The 19,804-nt window shown below is 39.7% G+C and overlaps 1 protein-coding gene across 3 annotated transcripts in view; it reads right to left on the bottom strand.

The window, feature by feature from the left end:
• The window catches only part of cabp4 (calcium binding protein 4), a 29,157-nt gene extending 16,118 nt beyond the window's left edge, over positions 1-13,039 (bottom strand). The window contains exons 1-4 of one of the 3 annotated variants that reach the window (XM_030138587.1): positions 12,903-13,039; positions 6,843-6,898; positions 4,626-4,739; positions 4,111-4,243 (exon numbers count right to left, since the gene is read on the bottom strand). In XM_030138587.1, the coding sequence (XP_029994447.1) occupies positions 4,111-4,243; positions 4,626-4,739; positions 6,843-6,898 (303 nt within the window). In that variant the 5' untranslated portion in view covers positions 12,903-13,039. The remainder of the gene's footprint in view (positions 1-4,110; positions 4,244-4,625; positions 4,740-6,842; positions 6,899-12,902) is intronic. The other 2 variants (XM_030138596.1, XM_030138603.1) reach the window with 2 other exon arrangements.
• Between the last annotated feature and the right edge of the window lie 6,765 nt (positions 13,040-19,804).

Raw genomic sequence — 19,804 nt, 5'->3', positions numbered from 1 at the left:
TGCACTAATTATGTGAAATGTAGTCAAGATATTTTTCTGCAGTGTTTTTATTCCTCTTTAGACATCAAACAAACAAACAAAACACCCCCCAATGTGATCGATTTAAAAAAAAAAAAAAAAAAAAAGAAAATGTTACAAAAATTTCCATTCAGCTGGACACCATGTATTTCATTTTTGAAGCAAAGAAACATGTATTTAAAATCTAATATCAGAAAATGATATGGAAAACTATGCAATAAAGACATTTTTAATGCGGCCAATCAGATGTTTTCTCACATTTGAACATACTCTAATACTAGTTATTATTCACTGCATGGAGATAATATGCAAAAAAAAACAACAACAACAACAACAAAAGTTTAAAAAAAAAAAACCTGTTAATTACAGTCTAATAACAATTAGCAATTGATTTACACTAAAACATGTCACTGCAGATCAGGTTTATCAAGAACAGCAAAGTTACAGTAATGGTCTGAATGTCAGTGTATTATGGGATGGTGCATAAGTGTCCACTGTGTTGGCTGATATGGAACTAAAACAACCAAAACCCTGAATATACATGAGAACAGCTGGAGAAGAACTGTCCACTGGAGTGACCACTGTGCATGAAAGGGTTCAACAGTTTACATCAGTAGCAGTTTTGGCTGCCAGGGGCTGTTGGGGTCTGTATGGACTAAACAACCATCAGTTTGATTAAGAGCATATAGATTGGACTGTGTTTCAATGGATAAAGGTCATGTGGTCTGATGAGTCCAGATTGACCCTGTTCCAGAGTCATGAACACGTCAGAGTAAGAGGAGAGGCCGATGAGGTGATAACCAGTGTTGGGCAGTAGCGTCGCTAACTTGTAACTTACTACAATTCTCAGTAGCTTGGCGGTGACGTCACTATTTCCTGAATCAAGTAAGGTTTCAGTAGCTTAACTCTTTTTTGATCAAGTAGTGGTAACGACCACAGACACTATTTTTATATGGCTTAACACAGTGGAAAAGCAGTTTGCAGACTAGATAATGTAATTATATTATCCACAACACAAACACTCCAGATCGTTCGGACCGGTACACACACACACACACACACACACACACACACACACACACACACACACACACACACACACACACACACACAGGACTCACTATGAACCAGGTGTTTTGCTCGGAGTGGGCGTGTCTTACTGGAACGTCGTCGTGCACGTTCTTGGAAGCGCCGTGCCCGCGCTTGTAAACCGTAGCGGAAACTCTGGGCAGTGATGGAGCCTTTTCCACTTCCTGTTCTCCGACATCCTCCCGCGTCGTTGCTGGCGGTACCAGTGAGCGGACAGCAGATGGGGTATGGAGCGGACCAGGAGCATTATTTTCATGGCGGAGGTGGAGATGAGACCCGCACCTGGTCTCACCTGGAGCACCTGGTCTCACCTGGAGCACCTGTCAGATGACGGCGTCCACTTTACTGCAGAGGGAGCCGGTGTTGTGCAGAACATCCGATGGTTGTTGGCTGAGGTATGTGGACGGTGATCACCACAAAGGCTCTTTTCAGAGACACCAAACCTACAGTACAGAGCACTACAGCCGGTTTCCCTCTGAAAAATAACTGAGATTTTTGCTAAATAAACTCAACCAGACTGCTTACTGAGACAATATTTTTTCCAAATAAAAATAGGAAATGCGCAATTATCTACAACTATGACAATAAAGCTGCTTTTTTTAGACCAACAAACACATGTTGGTTCCACAGATGAACATGTGACCAATATCAGTGGGTCAGTGAGCCCGTTTCCACCGGACATCTGAGAACATTAAAGTCCAAACTGGTCCAAAACACAAACATGCTCCATGTGTCTTTTCCAGTCCAGTCCTTGTCCGTTGTCCAAACCTAAACTCTTGTCTAGTCTAGTGACAGATCACCATGGCAGTAGATTGGTTTGGTGTACGTCCCTAAAATGAGTCCAGGGTGCTTCAACGATCAAACATTAGTTCCACCTGATACATGTTCTAACCTGAAGAACAAAAAAACACCCAGGAGTGAACCCATGATCCCCCTAGAAAGACTTCACACCCTCCAGTTTGACAAACACTGCACTAAAGGAACCAGTTTGTCAGTGGTGTAGTGGTCTCTGGAAAAGTGCGTATACTCTCAATTTTTGCTTTCTTTCTTTTTTAAACGCATGTTTTAGAAATGGTGACATGTCCGACTACTCTATTTAGTTTGCCCAAAAATCCATTTGTGGTATTTCCTCACTATTATAAAATGATCCTGACTTAATCAGCAGTTTGTAGGTTTTACTGGTCACACAAGCAGCTGCATGAATGTAAATGTATTCAACATGAGGCAAACATAGGGTTACAGTTATTTTTGAACATTTGTTTAAATAAAACTCTTAAATCTGAAGCTGACAATGCCTCCTTGTTCATATTTCACCTTAAATAAATTATTCTCTTCCACACTTCAAACCCAATCAGATAAACTCAAAAGTGCACTGTCCATGATGTCCACGATGTGAGTGACGCAGGACGTAGAGCCCCACCCCTGGGTGAAATGCCTGGTTTTTAGGACGTAGAACCCCACCCCTGGGTGAAACGCCTGGTTTTTAGGACGTAGAGCCCCACCCCTGGGTGAAACGCCTGGTTTTTAGGACGTAGAGCCCCACCCCTGGGTGAAATGCCTGGTTTTTAGGACATAGAGCCCCACCCCTGGGTGAAATGCCTGGTTTTTAGGACGTAGAGCCCCACCCCTGGGTGAAATGCCTGGTTTTTAGTGAGTCCCCTGCCTGCACAGCCATCCAAAGCATTCTGTTTACTCCCTTCTACTTCCACGTGACTTTAAACTCCAGCTGGACCATATTGAGCATTGTTAATTACATCCTGGTCTGCAGATGTCAGTAACTGGCCAGTAATTGTTGGTCTTTAATTATAGTTACTCTGGCATATTGATAACCCAATGGAATTGACTTTGCATGTATTTGGTAATTTAAACATGTAGTTTCTTGTGTTTATTGCCATGTAAGTTGACGCAACTTAAAGTAGCTTCACATGTAGTGAGCTTCTTCTGCAGTGTTTGTGTAACTTAGCTTGCTACATTTGACTGGGTGGTAGCTTCTGTGTAGTGAAGCTTCATTTATAGCAGAGTAACTGGTAGCTTAGCTCACTACATTTTCCAAGTAGCTTGCCCATCACTGGTGATTACCCATCATGCCTAGTGCCTATAGTACAAGCCTGTGGGGGCAGGGTTATGATCTGGGGTTGGTTCAGTTGGTTAGGTCTAAGTTCAGTAACATTATGTTCCTATAAAATAAGTTCAGATAAACTTGAATATATATGAGCTGGTCTGAACATCAGTGGATTTTTTTCTTTCATGATGGCACAGACATATTCCAAGATGACAATACAGGAGAAAAAGTGGTTCAGTGACCATGAGACATAATTTTCACACATAAATCTTCCGACCTGAACCCTTTTGAGAATCTTGGGATGTGACTAACATCATCAATACAAGATCATGGCTAATAACTAATGCTACTCTAGATGGTAATAAATATTGTGACATTTAGTGGGACAATGCCACAGCAAATGCATCTCATATTTAAAGCTAAAGGCAGCCAAAATTAATATTACATGTGTAACTTCTTTGGCCAGGTGGTGTAACTGTAAGTCATTTAACTACAGTATTACAGCAATATTCCTGAAGTTCAGCACTGTGTGTGTTTGTTTCTCTGTACTTCTAAGCCAAATTTCTCAGGACACTGATGGTGTGTGTTTGTGTCCATGTATCTTTGTGTAAAGTATAACATTGATTACAAATGGGTCTCATGACAGCACAGTGTTTGCTTCCCCTCTTTGATGAATTTTTCAATGAAGTTACATCAATAAAATGATGTTTCATTTACCCTAACTGCACTGGACAGGAGACATAAATCTAACAAATTAATACCTAAAACGTAGTGTGTCCTGAGTTTGAGCCATTCTTCTGTGGACACACAATTTCAGCACAGTTGCATAACTTAAAGGATTCCTCTGACTCAATTGCACATGTATCAAATAAAACCAATAATAATAAAATGACTTGTGCGTGAGGCTGTGATAGCATGTAGTGATGTGTTGATGCACTGACCTGGCCGAAGAGTTTGTTGAGGTAGGAGATGTAGGCAGCGGCCACTGCTGAGCTGTTGCTGAGACTCCGTTTGCCACGTCGCTGAGCCCCCTCCTCACCTTTCTCCTGCTCTGAGGGGGACTTTGTCTTTGTGCTGTGAATTGTGCATTTTTGTGCCAGTTGTTGAGATCTGTCACCATCAAAGCCAGGCCTATAATTTCCCCTCATAATTTACTTTCACTGGCACACAAAAGTGATTACTTAATGGTATGTCTGGAAAGGTGTAGTTCTTGAGATAGTTGCTCAGTATGAACAAAATGATTGAAACATATAAGCAGTGCAATCAACTGACATCACTTGTTACGTCAATCACTGGAAAAGGGAAGGGAGGAAGCATTTCTAAAGAGGGTTCAAACTCTGAAGGCTTATTTTGTTGCTGATGTACAAATCGATGACACTAATTGGGTGCACAAATCTACACATCCCACTCGCCTTGTCCTAATCAATGTTGATTAGAAACAGAGAATGATAATAACCAGAATTTCTTGGAGAGACTGAGCTGAAGGGCCTTTTTTTTGAAACTCCCATTCATGGGCAATCTGCCAGCTGCTGTTGCTGCTGCTGCACCCTTCCCCCCTCGTGAAGACGTGCTAGGAGAGAAAGAAACCATAATCAATTTAAAGTGATCTTAATGGCCTTTAATTAAAATGAATAATTCACCCACCTTAAAACCACCACCACCAACAACAACAACAAAAAACACATCGAATCAGAGTTTGATGGCTTATGAGAAGAATCCTGCTTGAAGGTCAAATCTCCTAGCTGTTACACGTTTAAGCGTTTTAGACCGCTGATAGACAGGACTGGCTATGGGAGAAAATGGTTTGAATATATTGAAAAGTTTCAGGGAACTCTCAATAATGTAAGTATCTAGAGCAGGCTGGCTATGCTGGGTTTGATCTTGTGTTCACTCACCTCAGAATAAGAATGAGGTGAGGATGAGATGCTATTCTACCACATAGTACAATGATCATATGAGTATGTCACCTGTGCTAATTAAAAATGTTGAAGTTCCACAAAAATTCCCAAAAAAACATCTTTCAGCTTAGGATAACTCAAGTGTTCTGAAAGCAAACTAAACTCCTGCACATGATTGTGTTCTAGTTACAGGTTTTAGCCAATCACAGGCTGTAATAACCAGTAACCAATTATATTTCCATAAAATGTGAAGTGACATTAAATTGTCTGGTTTGGAGTGAATAAACTATGCAGTGCAGGCTACGTAACATATGGCTCTAATAAAGAGTACAAGAAGTAGAACATTCTGTTGTTGAGGATAAGTCATATGAGTTAAAAGTTCACTATGTCCTAATTTATTGAAAAAGGTGTTTTCATTTCCCATTATGTGCATCAATTCCTTTGCAACAAAAACTGAATTCACCTCCAGTTATTAAAGCTATACCGTATGATGTGGCATTTTTACACTTTTGTCATCTTAAAATGCTCCGAATAAGCGTGTGTCAAGCTAAAATGTAAAAGAAATCCACCAGGTATTGAAACTCAAAAATGTTTAATTCTCATATATTGCTCATATTTCTGATAAAATTCTGACCAATCATTTTATTCGGTCCAAATGAAATAATTGGCCGAACCTGGCTGAGCCTCCTGTCAATCATCCATTACTGCCGTCTCTGCATCCAGTATGGGTACCTCTGAATCTGACTCTTCACTGGCACTGCTCCTCCTGTCACTGACCACAGTCTACTGTCTAGGATGTGTTTGGATAGAACTGAAATGCACATGTGGAAGGGAAAAAACGGATTTATTAACAGAAACAACAACTAAGGGGAACAAGCAGGAGTCCAATGAATGAAGGATGGAGATAAAAGTCCGGAAGTCGAGTGTACCGGACTCCACAGACAGGTCTGCACAAAGTTCAGCTTTTATGACCGCGGGACTCATACACGTACATGTACTTGGTGTCACACAATGTAGGATGATGTAGGATGATAAATGTATGGACTATGAAACCTCAGATGTCCACAGAAAATTCGCAGAGGCCGCGCATTCACCTGCACACGCCCCTTGCCTGGGCACCTCATCTCCCAGGTGATGAGGTGCAGTGAAGACACTGACCCAGGGCTGCACAGACCAGACCCTTAAATACAGGGTCTACTGTACTGATGGAACAGGAGCCACGGCAGGTGGATGATGTGTCTGATTACAGAGGGAGGGGTCCGCGGACACACCGAAGCGGACCGGACTTCCACCTCCACCTCCACTTCCACCGCTCGCATCAGGTGAGAGGAGGAGAGCGTCAGAGCTCAGGCAGGGGGAAGCGGGGGGGCTTTGGAGGGAGGTGGGTGGTTCATGTTCAAACTTTTACGAAGTGCTGTGAGAAATGCCACATCGGTAGGTAGAGCTTTAAAGTGAGGAAGTTTTCTCACCTTTTTCAGTTGTATGTCACTTCATAGACTCTGTGAACCCCAAAATTAAGCAACATGGCAGCACCTATAACTGTGATATTTTAGCTTCACTTTTCTGTAGCAGATTCAAATTGTGTCGTACCTCCATATATTCAGCCTATACCTGGGATGTACATGAGAGATCTGCAGGAGGAGGGGTTGTGTTCTCAGATCCTGACATTTTTGGTCTGATTTCTGCCTGGTGTGAAGCATTGTGGTTCATAGCTTCATCAAAGCTTGTAAATTAGTGTATTCATTTTCCCTGTACTCACTGAGCCTTTCACTGACCTGGCAGCAGAGCCTGGTCTACTTTCTGGTCCTCCTTTTGGACTTTTCACAGACATCTGCACAAGGAGAAAATAATAAATGTGAGGAGTTTGAGCACAGTGAAAGGACAAGAACTTTGATTAAAAGCCCCAGTAAACACAATACTGCTGAATGTTGTTTTTCTCAACTTCACTGTATGATTCCCAGTTGTTCAGAACAAATGCAACAGATAGGACACAAATCAAAAGAATAAACAAGTGGTGCCAGGCACAACAAACCCCGCCCCTCGCATGTATTGTAGCTTATTTTGGCATCAATCCAGCTGATGTCATCATGTCTGTGCATGTGCTGATGTCAGCATATCAATTGCCTCTATATATGTGCCGAGTTTGAAGTAAATTGAAACAAAATTGATGTGTTTATGGACATGTGAAATTTTGCCCATTATAAGTAAATGGGAGATTAAAAAAAAGACTTTTAAAAATTCATAAAAAATGTGAACTTTGACTTACTTTTCTCCAAATGTAACCATATCTATCTTGGGTCATTGACAATCATTAAACCCGATTTGGTATGAATTCTAGCAATAGTTTTGCTGCTACAGACATGTGAACTTCTGCCTATTAAAAGTACATGGGGAAAAAAAAGATTTTAAAAATTCATTCCCAAAATGTAATCAGGTCAATTCTGGGACACTGGCAATCTATAAACCTAATTTGGTATGAATTCAACTAATAGTTCTGCTTCTAGAGTGATATAGCTATAGCTATAGCTGTTAAATATCACTATAGCTATAGCTATATAGCTATAGTGATATTTAACAAACAAAGAAATTAACAAACTGAACCAAAAACAATACCCCTTGCCTCCCCTTCGGGGGATGGGGTAATAAAGCAGAAGTGGTCTCTTCTGGGATGACAACGCTGACAGTAGCTACTGGTCCATAGGGGGCGTATTGGAGCTGCCCCACTTAAAATTACATGTAGAAGAAGAGCTGTTTAAACATGTTCATTTCAGCAAACCTATCTCTGCGAAACACACATTGTCAGCATTTACTGAGGCTGCTTTTAATTTGTGTGGGAACATTTCACTTTCAGCTCATTGGGCGGTGATAAAATAAATGTGTATGTGGCTTTGAAAACTTTTGCAGAGCTGGTGACATGAGGCTGTCCGTTTAAGGGTTAAAGATTTTCCCAGGAACACAATTTTTGCTCCATGTAGCCAGCACTTTCTTGTCCTTATGTGATTAGATGGTTTTCCCGTGGTTGCCAAGTTGCGTTGAGTGAGATACAGATGCTTTCAGGACTCCAGAATGAATGTTAACCAGACGAGAAACCGCCCCACATGTCACAGGTAATAAAGTTTTGTCCAGTTCAGCCCATTACACCAGCATTTAGTCACTTCCACCTCTGTGTTTTACACACAGATTCTAACTGAACAGAGCATGAGGCCAAGCACCATTTGGAAATCCAGCTACATAGGCAATGTAGAAATCAATCAAAACAACTGACGGATGTCAAGTTTGAGTCCAACAAGGACCACAATTTTCTATTCTATTCTATTCTATTCTATTCTATTCTATTCTATTCTATTCTATTCTATTCTATTCTATTCTATTCTATTCTAAGACATTAAAACCATTTAAAATCAAATCATGACACACATTCTAAGTTCATTTAAACATTATTTAAACAGTTATTTGCACATTGCTGTGGTCATATTCTCTTCTGTTCTCCAGTCTACTTTCGTACTAGCCTCCACATATGTTTCGATAATGAGAATAAATATAATGTGAATCAGATCCCATTGCTTTCACAGTCAGAACATTTCAATCCAGGTGAACTTCTGGAGACTTCAGACAAACATGCTAGACCATCATTAAAGTAACATCTGAGGGAGTACTTTTGGAACAGTGACATGCGTCTCTCTGGTAGAGTTTATAGGCAAACACCTTATGAGGAGTCTTTATTTGGTTTTCCACTTATCTGTATGTGGTACTATATCAGGCAATGGGACAGGCTTTAAGTCCTATATTTACTCTATTTTTGCCTGTGTTCTGGTGCTTGACAGTATCTGCAAGGTATTTCTGAACTTTTATTCATGGAAGGTAGCATATATTTTGTTATTCTGAGTGTTTTCTCTCTAAATGTTAGCTGTAGGAGGACAAAGCCGTGAAAGACAAGCAGGAAACCAGCTGAAAGAAACTAAAACCCTTTGCATGGATGTGAGAGGCAATAGCAGTGGGCGATACTTGGACGAGTGGGTGAGGTACTGAATAAGATTAACTTATAAGGATCATCTTTGACATGCCACAGCTTTTTGATTCATTGTTAATTTCAATACATTAATTAGAGCATGGATGGAAGTATGTAATTTGGTATTATAAATGGCAAAAGAAAATAACAAAAAAAAACAACACACCTTATAGACAAGACATAATGTTAGATTTATGACTAGTACTCAGGGAAAAGCATCCATTTAACTGTTAGATTAATTATGATGACAGGCACACACCTAAACAATAAAATAAAAAAACAATAGGAGTAGGTGGAAAGCTCCAGACAGCCAAGATGAACTGCACAAAGGTGAAAAGAGAAACAATGGTGTGAAAAACTGAGACTGAGAGAGTGGCGAGAAGGGAATGATGACGATAAAGGGGGGTGAATGACAATCAGATGTGTCAGACTTGCAGAGCAGGGGCCAAGAGACTTAAGGCTGCCTATTTGAGAAGCAGATTAATGTTCTGTCATGAACCTCTGCAGTTCTGACTATAAACGGCTGATGATGAACGGCCATATTTGGCACTGATGTACTATAAACACTGGCTCATGTGCTATGAAGATGGTGGGAAGATAGTTACTGAAGACCTTGCTTAGGTAGTTACTACTTAGGCCGTGTGGACCACAAAGACTGTGATGAGAAAAGACATGAAGACCAGCCAGTCCTCTAAATCACACCCGACCGTTTAATGTGCCTCTGCCGGCCCCAATCCCAATTCCCACTGGGTTGAATCCAACGTGCCATGACTGAGTAGTGATTGCCTGTCTGTCACGCTCTCACACAATCAGCATACATGTGATTCAAGCTGATTGCAACATACATGGAGCACATTAAGCTGTACATGGTGGAGAAGGACCCATTTTTGTCCATATATGATTGCACTTAGGGTTAGGGTTTATTTTGATTTAGGGTTGTATTTATAGCCCTATAGATACACACAAACTCGCAAACATCATTATCTTCAATTCCCTTAAACACCCACATCACACATATGGGTAAACCAAGATATCTGGACTTTTCTATAGTGGTGGTCTCACATTGTTTAACTGAAGAATTGCTCTCATCTTCAGTGAACACAGCTCCCATCAGGGTAAACAAACCCACGCACACTCACACGCACGGACAGTACACATGTGCGTTTCACTGCACAAGTCATTGTTGCGTCTGCATCTCTCTTCCCTAAGTGGCCAATTGCTGTCAATCAACGAGCCGACACAAGCAATTTTAGATCCTAATCACGCTAATTGAAGTAATGAAATGGAGGGCCAGGTGGACTGGGCTAAAACAAACACAGTTAACTCAGCTGATGATGACAAGAGGCTGAGCATCAGAGCTGTGATGTGGTGGTAGGACTGGCTGGATCCCCAAGGGTTAACCACTAAATGGAAATTCTAAATATATTTCATAACAGCCACTGGAGTGAAGGGCGCTGAGCCCATTGTATGTCACACAAACAAGAGCTGCATTCAGCGCACAGAAAGACAGAACAGACAAGAGGCTCCATCAAGGCGGTACAGACCCAGTCGTTTACTTCAGATAGGATAAATGTTATGACATCTGCACGAAAATATAGGAGTCTTTCTGTTTGCTGTCCTTCACTACATTATACATGTATATATACACATGAATCATCATCGACGAACAGAATATATATCAGTGAGCCTTCTAAAACACATATAACTGTCAATATCCAAACATGAATGATTGTTTTCTGCTCGTCTATCTGGACGAGGGCCGTTCAAAAAGTTCATGGCCTCACCCAGAACAGAACAACACAGACTGATAATTTATATTTTATTTTTCAACATAATCTCCATTTACAGCAATGCACTTGGTCCATCGATGTTCAAGCATCACTATCCCATCACGAAAGAATGTAACATCCTGTATTATAACAACCAGTATTTCTGGGTGAGGCCATGAACTTATTGAATGGCCCTCGTATGGTTCAAGTTTGGTTGATGCACAAAAGCAACTTGGAGTTAGAGAAGATTAAACTTTATCTTTTTAAGATAAGCACCATAATAATTCACAAGCCACAAGAGGAACAGGATGAAAGATTTCCTATTAAGTATTTGAAGAAATGACAAATGATGTTGTTTTTCTTGTGAGGACAATGTGAGATTCCGAAATGTCAGTAAGCAGAAAAAATTTAACTCTTGTATTTTTCTGCAAACCATAGATATGCAAATTGTTAATGTTTTTGAACCAAAAAATGCATTTTGTATCTAGATTTCCTATGCATCTGTATGTGTATATCAACATTATATTATATTATATTATATTATATTATATTATATTATATTATATTATATTATATTATATTATATTATATTTTAATTGTTCACTTTTTAATTCTGTTTCTCAGAAATAGGGATCTATTTAATGATTTTTATGGTTACATTTAGACAGAAATCTTACTCATATTTTTCATTTCACATGGTTAGGCTTACATGTAGGTCAGGGAAAGATACCAGACCTTGGACTAATGCAGAATAGAATGAATAAATAATAAGATTACTGTAAGTAATATTTAAACTACTATCACAGAAAACTGCACCCTTACCCAAAGGACATTTATTGCATTTTATTCTAGTCATGATGTGTACAGCAGTCCTGGTCTGGATTTCCTTGTGCACATTGATGAAGTGTTGTGGCTACACATGTATCAGATGCTGTTATGAAATGTATTTTTGAAGAATGTACCGATTAGACACATCTGTGGTTGGCAGAAAGATACAATGAAAAAATGGTGACTTCTATGTAATGAATGCAACCACTGAACCATAAAATCTTTTGTCTTCAGGTTATTTTGTTTCGTACATATATTCGTCATATTCACTTGTTTCATGATGACCAAGTACTTAGTGAATCCTGTTCATGTTTTTAGTATCCTAGTAATAAAGATAAGTCTTAAAAATGTATGTCTGTGACAGACATGAAAAGACAGAGATAATAACTCTGAGCTACACTCACTCAATGGTTGTGAATTCAGGTGAGGCTTCACCTTCCTCTGTACACTCTCCTCTGTTTTCTTTGTTTTTGTATTATCTTTCTATTCGCTTGCTGTCCAGTCAGAAGACTATCAATCCCACAGGGCCAAACCAGTCTGTGTCTGATCCATAAACAACCGATCGTAATGCAATCGGGTCTGGCACTCCATTTTATCTTCACCTATCTTCACACCTCTTCAACACTTCCACCACTACACCCCTCTTCCTCCACACCAGCACTGATTTTATGTCATGGCTCTGAAATGAGACTGTCTCCTTCAGTATCGCTGCAGATGGGAGGGAGCAGAGGGTGAAAATAAGATATTTTTCTCATCCACAGATCTTTTCATGGGTCTTCATTTGGAATAATCTCCTTATAAAAGAGTTGAATAGTTCTCATGTAATTACAACCACGTTTTGGTTGTGTTTTTGGAGAAATGCCTAATAATCACAGCGTTGCTGCTCTAAATAAGTCTACTCATGTGATTGTAAGCAAGCAATAGGGACACAAATATTGAACCAAAACAAACGTAAACAGTGGGCTGGCCATCTGTTAGCTTGTACAGGAAAATATACTCGAGATCCAGATAATCAAATATTATAAAGCAGAGAAGGGATGCCTGTCAGTCGAATTACAGCATGAGTGGGTTGCCGAGAAAATACTCTGTGAAGAACTCACTACAAATGTACCAGAGCTGATTCCAGGAGTTCTGAATTATTAAATACAGCAAAATAAATGCAACAGACTAAACTACAAATCATAAGTCATAGTAGACATACTGCTAAATAAACACTCATATAATCTTACCTCCTCCTGGGGCCAATAAAAAAAAGAGAGAAAAGGATTTTATTCTATGTTTACTCTATTCCTTGATGGTTTTTCCTTGTCTGTCTCGGATGATAAATGGATAAGGTGCATCTGTATGAAGCCTTACCTAACCTGAGGATTATATGATGAAAGGTGATTATCCAGCTAAATATGTCTGGATTAGAGATGTTCTTGGCTGCCACTGTCCTAAACAACAAAGAGGGCAGATAGATTGCAGAGGCAGCTGGGTCATTTTGTGCATTAGGGCTAATTTAGATTTCATCTCAATGCATTTCAGTCCAAATGAATTCAAGATGCAAAATCCTTAAAGCTTTTCAAGACATGACCGGCCCGGCTCAAGCATCATTTTTCCAAATAAAAACATGTAATTCATACTATTGAAACTTCAGGAGTGAAAGTTTGCAAGCATATGAAACAAATAAAATGTAAATAAAATGATGAAGTCCCAGTTTTGCATCTTGAAAAGTTCCTGAGGGTTCAGCAGATGAGAATATATGATGAATATGTGGTAGTGCATGTGGAAAAGGCTATTTAAGCAAGTAAGGAGAAAATGTGAGGGGAAATGTAAGGTTCAAGAGGTTAATTAACTTACTACTGAAAAAAAATGTAGTCATTCATTTATGCCTGAAGTGACAAGTCCACATACTGACATGTGGGATGTTAAATGCTGCCAGTATAATGACAGTGGATTCACTTTCTGAAGTTTAAGCTACGGGCACATTATAAAGCTGTCTCTGCAATGTGTGAGAGTGTGTGTGCTATACATAAACATAGCTTGACTGACAGTGTTTTCCTCTTTGAACTGTCCATCTTGTCGTCACAGACTATTTCTTAACTGTCAGACATCACTGATGGCTGCTGTTTGTTAGTTAAGCCAGGAAAAGGATTTAGAGGGATTTTCAGGCCCCTGGAGCCAATTCCTATTGAACCCCTCACTGTTTATTGACCGGAGATTTGTCCTGAACATTTCCTAGCTATTCGTGCAGAGAGGACACCTAAAGTTAAACCCATGAACAAGGTCAGAAATAGATTTAGCTTTGTTTTAGTGTACATTATCCATATAAGTCTCACTGAAGATGAGGGCTGCACAAAATTCAAATAAGTAGCATCCTTTTCCAGTAATATAAGAATACGAATTTAACACCGACTCATCAAGAATGGCTTTTGTTGGTGATTTAGTCTGTATGCAAAATCTGCATGTCACTCACTAGCAACAAATTTCATGCATCTATGAACCAATAAATTAGTGTAAATCATGTTATACATCAGACTTCTCTTGTACATTAGTCAAAAAAGGTGTGTTTTCATCCACATGTTTTTATTCACATTTTACACCTGTGTAGAGTGAACTAATAAAGAGACAGCAATGTTCAATGAATCAGTACAAGAAACAAATAAAAATGTCATTTAGATGGTAATGTTGCAACAACATGTATAGAAAGCTGAAGAAAGAAATGTTAAACAGAGGCTTTGACAATCTAGAAACAATGTTATGTGAACCAGATCAGTGATTTGGATTGAAAACTGTGCATTAATCACATGAGAAGGATATGAGATGTATCAAGCAGCTCAAAAAACTACAGCATGCTATCACACATCCCTGCGATGTGACTGTTGTGCATGCACACATCACAAAATGATGTATTGTATAGACCTAATGTGAATGTGGGTTATTTCATCCAGAACAACACACAAGTTTACATCCCATTGTCCGTCAGAAAAGTGTGTTACTGTCTGTACAAACTGTGCTGTTCCTCTTGGCATTTCACAGAGCAGTGGTCACTCTGACATCATTACCTGAACTTTGTCGCACTTCACAGGACAGATCTGCTGCATGACCTATGACTCTGGTAAATGTCACACCCATAGACTGTAGGTCACGCTACACTTTGAAATGTGTCAAAATGCAACATTGCTCTTTTTGATGTGGGCTTAGGTTGACCACACTGCATTCCTACTACAAAGTACTGGTAAATCAAATAGATTAAGTCAGTAAGCAGAACTATAAACTTTGTTGTGCTTGTGAGAAAACAAAAGTGCTGTTAAGACAAATATACGGTTTATGCTTTCTACCCTTGTTTGTGTTGTTTCACACTTTGTCTTCTTTCTTACCTATTCTCTCCCTGCTTTTCTTTACCCAGTGAGGCAGTACTGCAGAGGGAAACTGTTGAGGAACCTATTCCCCTGTGCGATCACACCCTCTCGCTACGCTCAAATATGCTTAGTGTGTCCAACCAAAGCCCTTATTTAGCGCTTTGCTTTTTTGAAGAAGTGGAAACTTGTTTCACCCCTTACCTTCACAGAAAAAGACAAGGGAGTGCAATAATATTGTCGCATTTCATGCACCACTCAGCTCCCAATGGAGTGTGGACCTTTGAATTGTTGACTTAAGTGGAAATCAACTTTTGGAGTTGGCATGGCTTGGACTGATTGCAGGCAGTGGTGCAGTTTTCATCAGCATGAAGCCACATCTCCGAAATCAACGTCTGCAGCAATAAACACCACAGCTGCATCAAGGAAGGGTTCTTATTTTCCATATCACAAAATTCATCCTACGTAAGTCTCATTACTAATCCCCATTATATATGTGACATGGAAATGCAGTATATAGGGCTTTAACACAAAATGCATGTGTGGATTAAGAGCATAATATTAAACTGATAATAGCTCTGTATTGACAGTTAATTAAAAAGGAATTTGTTCTGTAAGTTGCACATATGTGTGTGCTATTTTTGTGCGTGACAAAGTGACACAGTGAGCATGAGCGAGAGACCGTTGAAGAGAGGCTATTGGAGGGGTCTCAAAGTTAATGATGTGTTCACTTATTGGTGACTGATAATGTCATATCAGGAACTAATTGCCAGCACTGTTGGCTCATTAAACACAGCATGACGTCCTGCCACAGGGCACGGGCTGCACACCTCGCTACGATCACTGCTATCACAATACGGCCCCTCTTTACTTCAATCCCATCCCCCCTCTTCTCTGATGGTCATTTAATGCCTTTGATAGCCGGGGCCATTTTTCATCAAATTATGAGGGGACTTTGGGATCTGATGGTTTATTCAGGGATTTTATTTTTTGCTGTGTAAACTGTTCTACAACAGTCCCTAGCTCTGTCTATTTTAGTGTCCTGCATTTTTAATACAATCATCTTTCTGCTTTCTCTGTTTTTGTTTGTTCTATAGATCCTAGTTTCAGGCTGTCTTTTTTCTGCATATTCTTTTTTTCTCCATATATTTGTATGTGTCATTGGTTTCTTCTCTATCTTTCTATCTTTTTCAATGGAGTCACCTTCACACGCCTGATCCGGAGCAGTTGGCTCGTCTCTCCTCTTCCCTCTCCATCCATTCACCCCTCCATTTTCACACATGCCCATTGCCCTGCCTTTGGGCTACCCCCCCTCCTCTTCACTCCACTCCACCTCTACCTCTCCCCCTCTTTTATTTATGGGAATATGCTGATGGGGCAAACCCAACCCAGGGAAAAAAATATTTCTAGTTACAGGGTGAGAAACAGAAATTACAGAAAAGGAAGTCCGAAGGAAAAATACTGAAGGAGCACACACAATTAATCACAGAGCTGTCATTTGTGCTAAAAAAGCGAAGCCATTCATCACAAATAGTGGACGAAAATAAGCAAGGGGTGAAAAAGAAGGAAAGAAAGAAAAGAGAGAGAGAGAAATATGTATCATAAGATCTATGCAGGATCTAATTGGGTCAGCCACAAATAATGTGGTTGTGTTAGTGCTGAGCTTTACTTCGTATACTTGGAACAGCAAGCGGGTGGGAGATCGGCATCAGAAGGATAGTAATTCAATCTCCTAAGAAATAAAATAATAAATTAGGCAACCACGAGCCTCCCAAAGTAACTTGATTCTCCTTCTCAATTCCAATCTGTTGTTTTAACTCCAAACCATGTGATTACTTACTATATCGAAGCGCAGAAGCACTGAATTTAGATTAAAACATCGTCTAAATGTCACAGGGACTTCAGGTGCTTTTTGTACATAAATTCAAAAAAGAGCAAAGGAAGAAGTAGAAAATAAATAAGCAATGAAATAATACGTTTAACCTAAGGGAACATCATTCTGTCAATCTGTCATTTTATTTGACAGGGGTCATTCTTTCTTTTGCATTGCTGGCTGGGCCTGTCACAAAACATTAGAAAAATGAAAACTTGTTCTGTGACATTGGGGTTTGAGATTAGATTCTGATTGTTTTTGGGTGTTATTGGCAGAGTTAAGGGCAAATTAACTCTGTCCTCACAGGTAGGGTTAATGGAATCTGTCTGTGTCGCAGGGGGAATGAGAGCAGAGCGGAGACTGATCAGAGGAGGGTAGGGTTATGTTGGTGGTAGATGATGACAGACATGGGGGTGGAGCCAGAGGGAGACAGAATGAGCTGCTTCTCGAGCGAGACCTGAAATCATGAGGGGCTAAAGTTGGTGATGTGTCGCATAGTGAGAAGAATAATGCACCTTGACAGAACAGCACTCTCTGCCAACAGAGCCAATGATTCCCCTGAAGCAGAGTGATGTGGAGCACAAGCAGCACCTGTGACACAACTGCCACCCCGAAGGAACGTCAACATCTGGCCACCTGTTAAAAATGCACTTGCCAACTTCACACTGCAGATTGCGTGCAACGAATTGCCTGTGATTGATGTTTCTTTACCACTCCATGATTGCTTCCTAATGTTTCTTGAGCTGAATTCAAGTGCCACTCAAACTGTTCATCAGACGTTTAAGGAAAACTAACACCATTCACATCTTTTCCCCCTTAGGAGATGTCCAGTGGCTAAAGCTCGGCTTCCATAAAATATTCAGTGCACTCGGTGCATGTGTTTAAAGCAGTCTCTTATAGAAGCAATTCTGAAACTCATGATGACGCATCTTCTTGAACTTTTAAGGGCGAGTGTAGGAAATGTTGGGCAGTTCTTTTGATCTGTATCAGACAATCTGTGCATATTCTAATACTGTGCACCAAATGTTGAAAAATTCAGCTTGTGCGAGTGCTACAGTATATAAATGGAGGTGTACTTAATCTCATGCCAAATGGTTGGCTGAGAGGCTGGGGAGGGCTGTGGTTGTTCACTTAATGGAAAACCTGCTCTGCTTTGTGCCCTGGCAAAGGGAGGAGATTATCTTGCCATGCAGAAGGACTGGATGAATACTCCTCCACAAATTGATCGTACACTTTCTCCACCTTCTCTCCCCTTCTCTCATTCTAGGTGTTTATTATTTATACTATACTGATGAGCCGTGTGTATGCTTTAATCATAAACGTATGGAAGATGGGTGAAGTAATGTTCAAAAGGGGAGGGATATTTCATTGGATTGTGCTTTTTACTTGTTAGCATATGTATTTTAAAGTCTTTCTTAGCCAGACCTGTCTCTGTAGGAGGGGATAGATCATGTGACCTCTCCTATCATTCTAAGAGTAAAAGTTGTCCGTGTTGTTTGGCTTGTAGTTTAACAGCTCAGCTATAGATGCTGCCACGGTACCTTTGCAAAATATTGTGGTGGAACATCTATACACTAAGAACCACGTCATGGTATTAAAATAACTAAATTCCCACCCAAAAAAAAGCTACATAAAAAGACTTGTGTCAATCAAAACCTTACATTTTCAGGGTTTAGTTGCAGTTCGAAGTTTGTTTCCTAGTCAGGGGGACTTCCAACACAGAGATAGTGAATGGAATTAGAATGCCAATCCTGCCACTGCACAACTAAAATAGTTGTATGCATTCCAGCAGAGTACATTGTGATTATTTTACATAAGTAGAATAGCTTTTGACATAGGCAGAGATTAAAAAAAAAAAAAAATGGAAGGCTCCTGATGAGAAATTGTTGTCAGGTTAGAAATCTTGCTCCCTATATACATAGATATAGATATATATAGATAGAGAGAGGGAGAGAGAGAAAGAGAGAGATGATGATGATTCATTATTCCTCTCAGCTTCTGGAGGTAACAGGTCTTCACTTAAAGAAGACTTGTTCACTTTATTTAAAGTGTTGTTTTGATCGACTCCCATTTACAGTTTTGTGCTGCAAGAACTGCAAAAGTAAGCTGAGTCCCTTGCATCAAAGTTTTTCATTGGTATAAGCATAGTTTCCGTGATGCTAGTTTCCTGTGCATAAAACCTTGATAATTATTTAATAACAGCAGAGACACTTCTCATATCAGCTGCTGCTATGATTTATTGACATCTTTATAGTGTGAGACAATTGAATTTGGTTTTCATCTGCTGAAATACATTTTCTCTGTACATAAATAAGTCATATAAATAAGATACAATATATGTGAGCATGATACTTTTTGCTAAAATGTGAAATTTACAACATATTTTAGGTTATTAAGGAAAATTTGTGAGTAAGATGTGTTTTTTCAACCCGGTTTCCACTATGTTACAGATTTACAGATTAGACAGTTTTGACATTCTACTTGTTAATGCTAAATTAATATTTTTTTTAAATCCTGTATAAATGTTTTTTTGTAGCTGCACTTTAGACATTTTTAGGGTTGATAATATAAACATTTGAATGCAATGTAGAATATCTGAAGGTACAGTATATTAGGTACCCCACTCTGTGAATTTGCATTTTCCAAAACATAATTTAATTATTCATTCATTTTCTCAAACCATTTAGTCCTTGAATGGGTCACGGTGGTGGCAGAGTCAGCTACCATCGGGGGAAGGCTTGGACGTGTCACTAGTTCATCACAGGGCTGACATATACAGACGAACAACCATTCACTGTCACATTCACACCTACGGGTGATTGAGACCAGTTAACTTATTAAGGTGCATAGCTTTAGATGATGGGAGGAAGCCAGAGAGAACCCATCTAGACAGGCCCCAGCTGCTGAATCCTACATA

This window comes from Sphaeramia orbicularis, chromosome 1, assembly GCF_902148855.1.
Source record: "Sphaeramia orbicularis chromosome 1, fSphaOr1.1, whole genome shotgun sequence".
Classification (NCBI taxonomy): domain Eukaryota; kingdom Metazoa; phylum Chordata; class Actinopteri; order Kurtiformes; family Apogonidae; genus Sphaeramia; species Sphaeramia orbicularis.
Note: the sequence above shows the minus strand (reverse complement) of the source record. Positions and strands in the feature narration are given on the sequence as shown.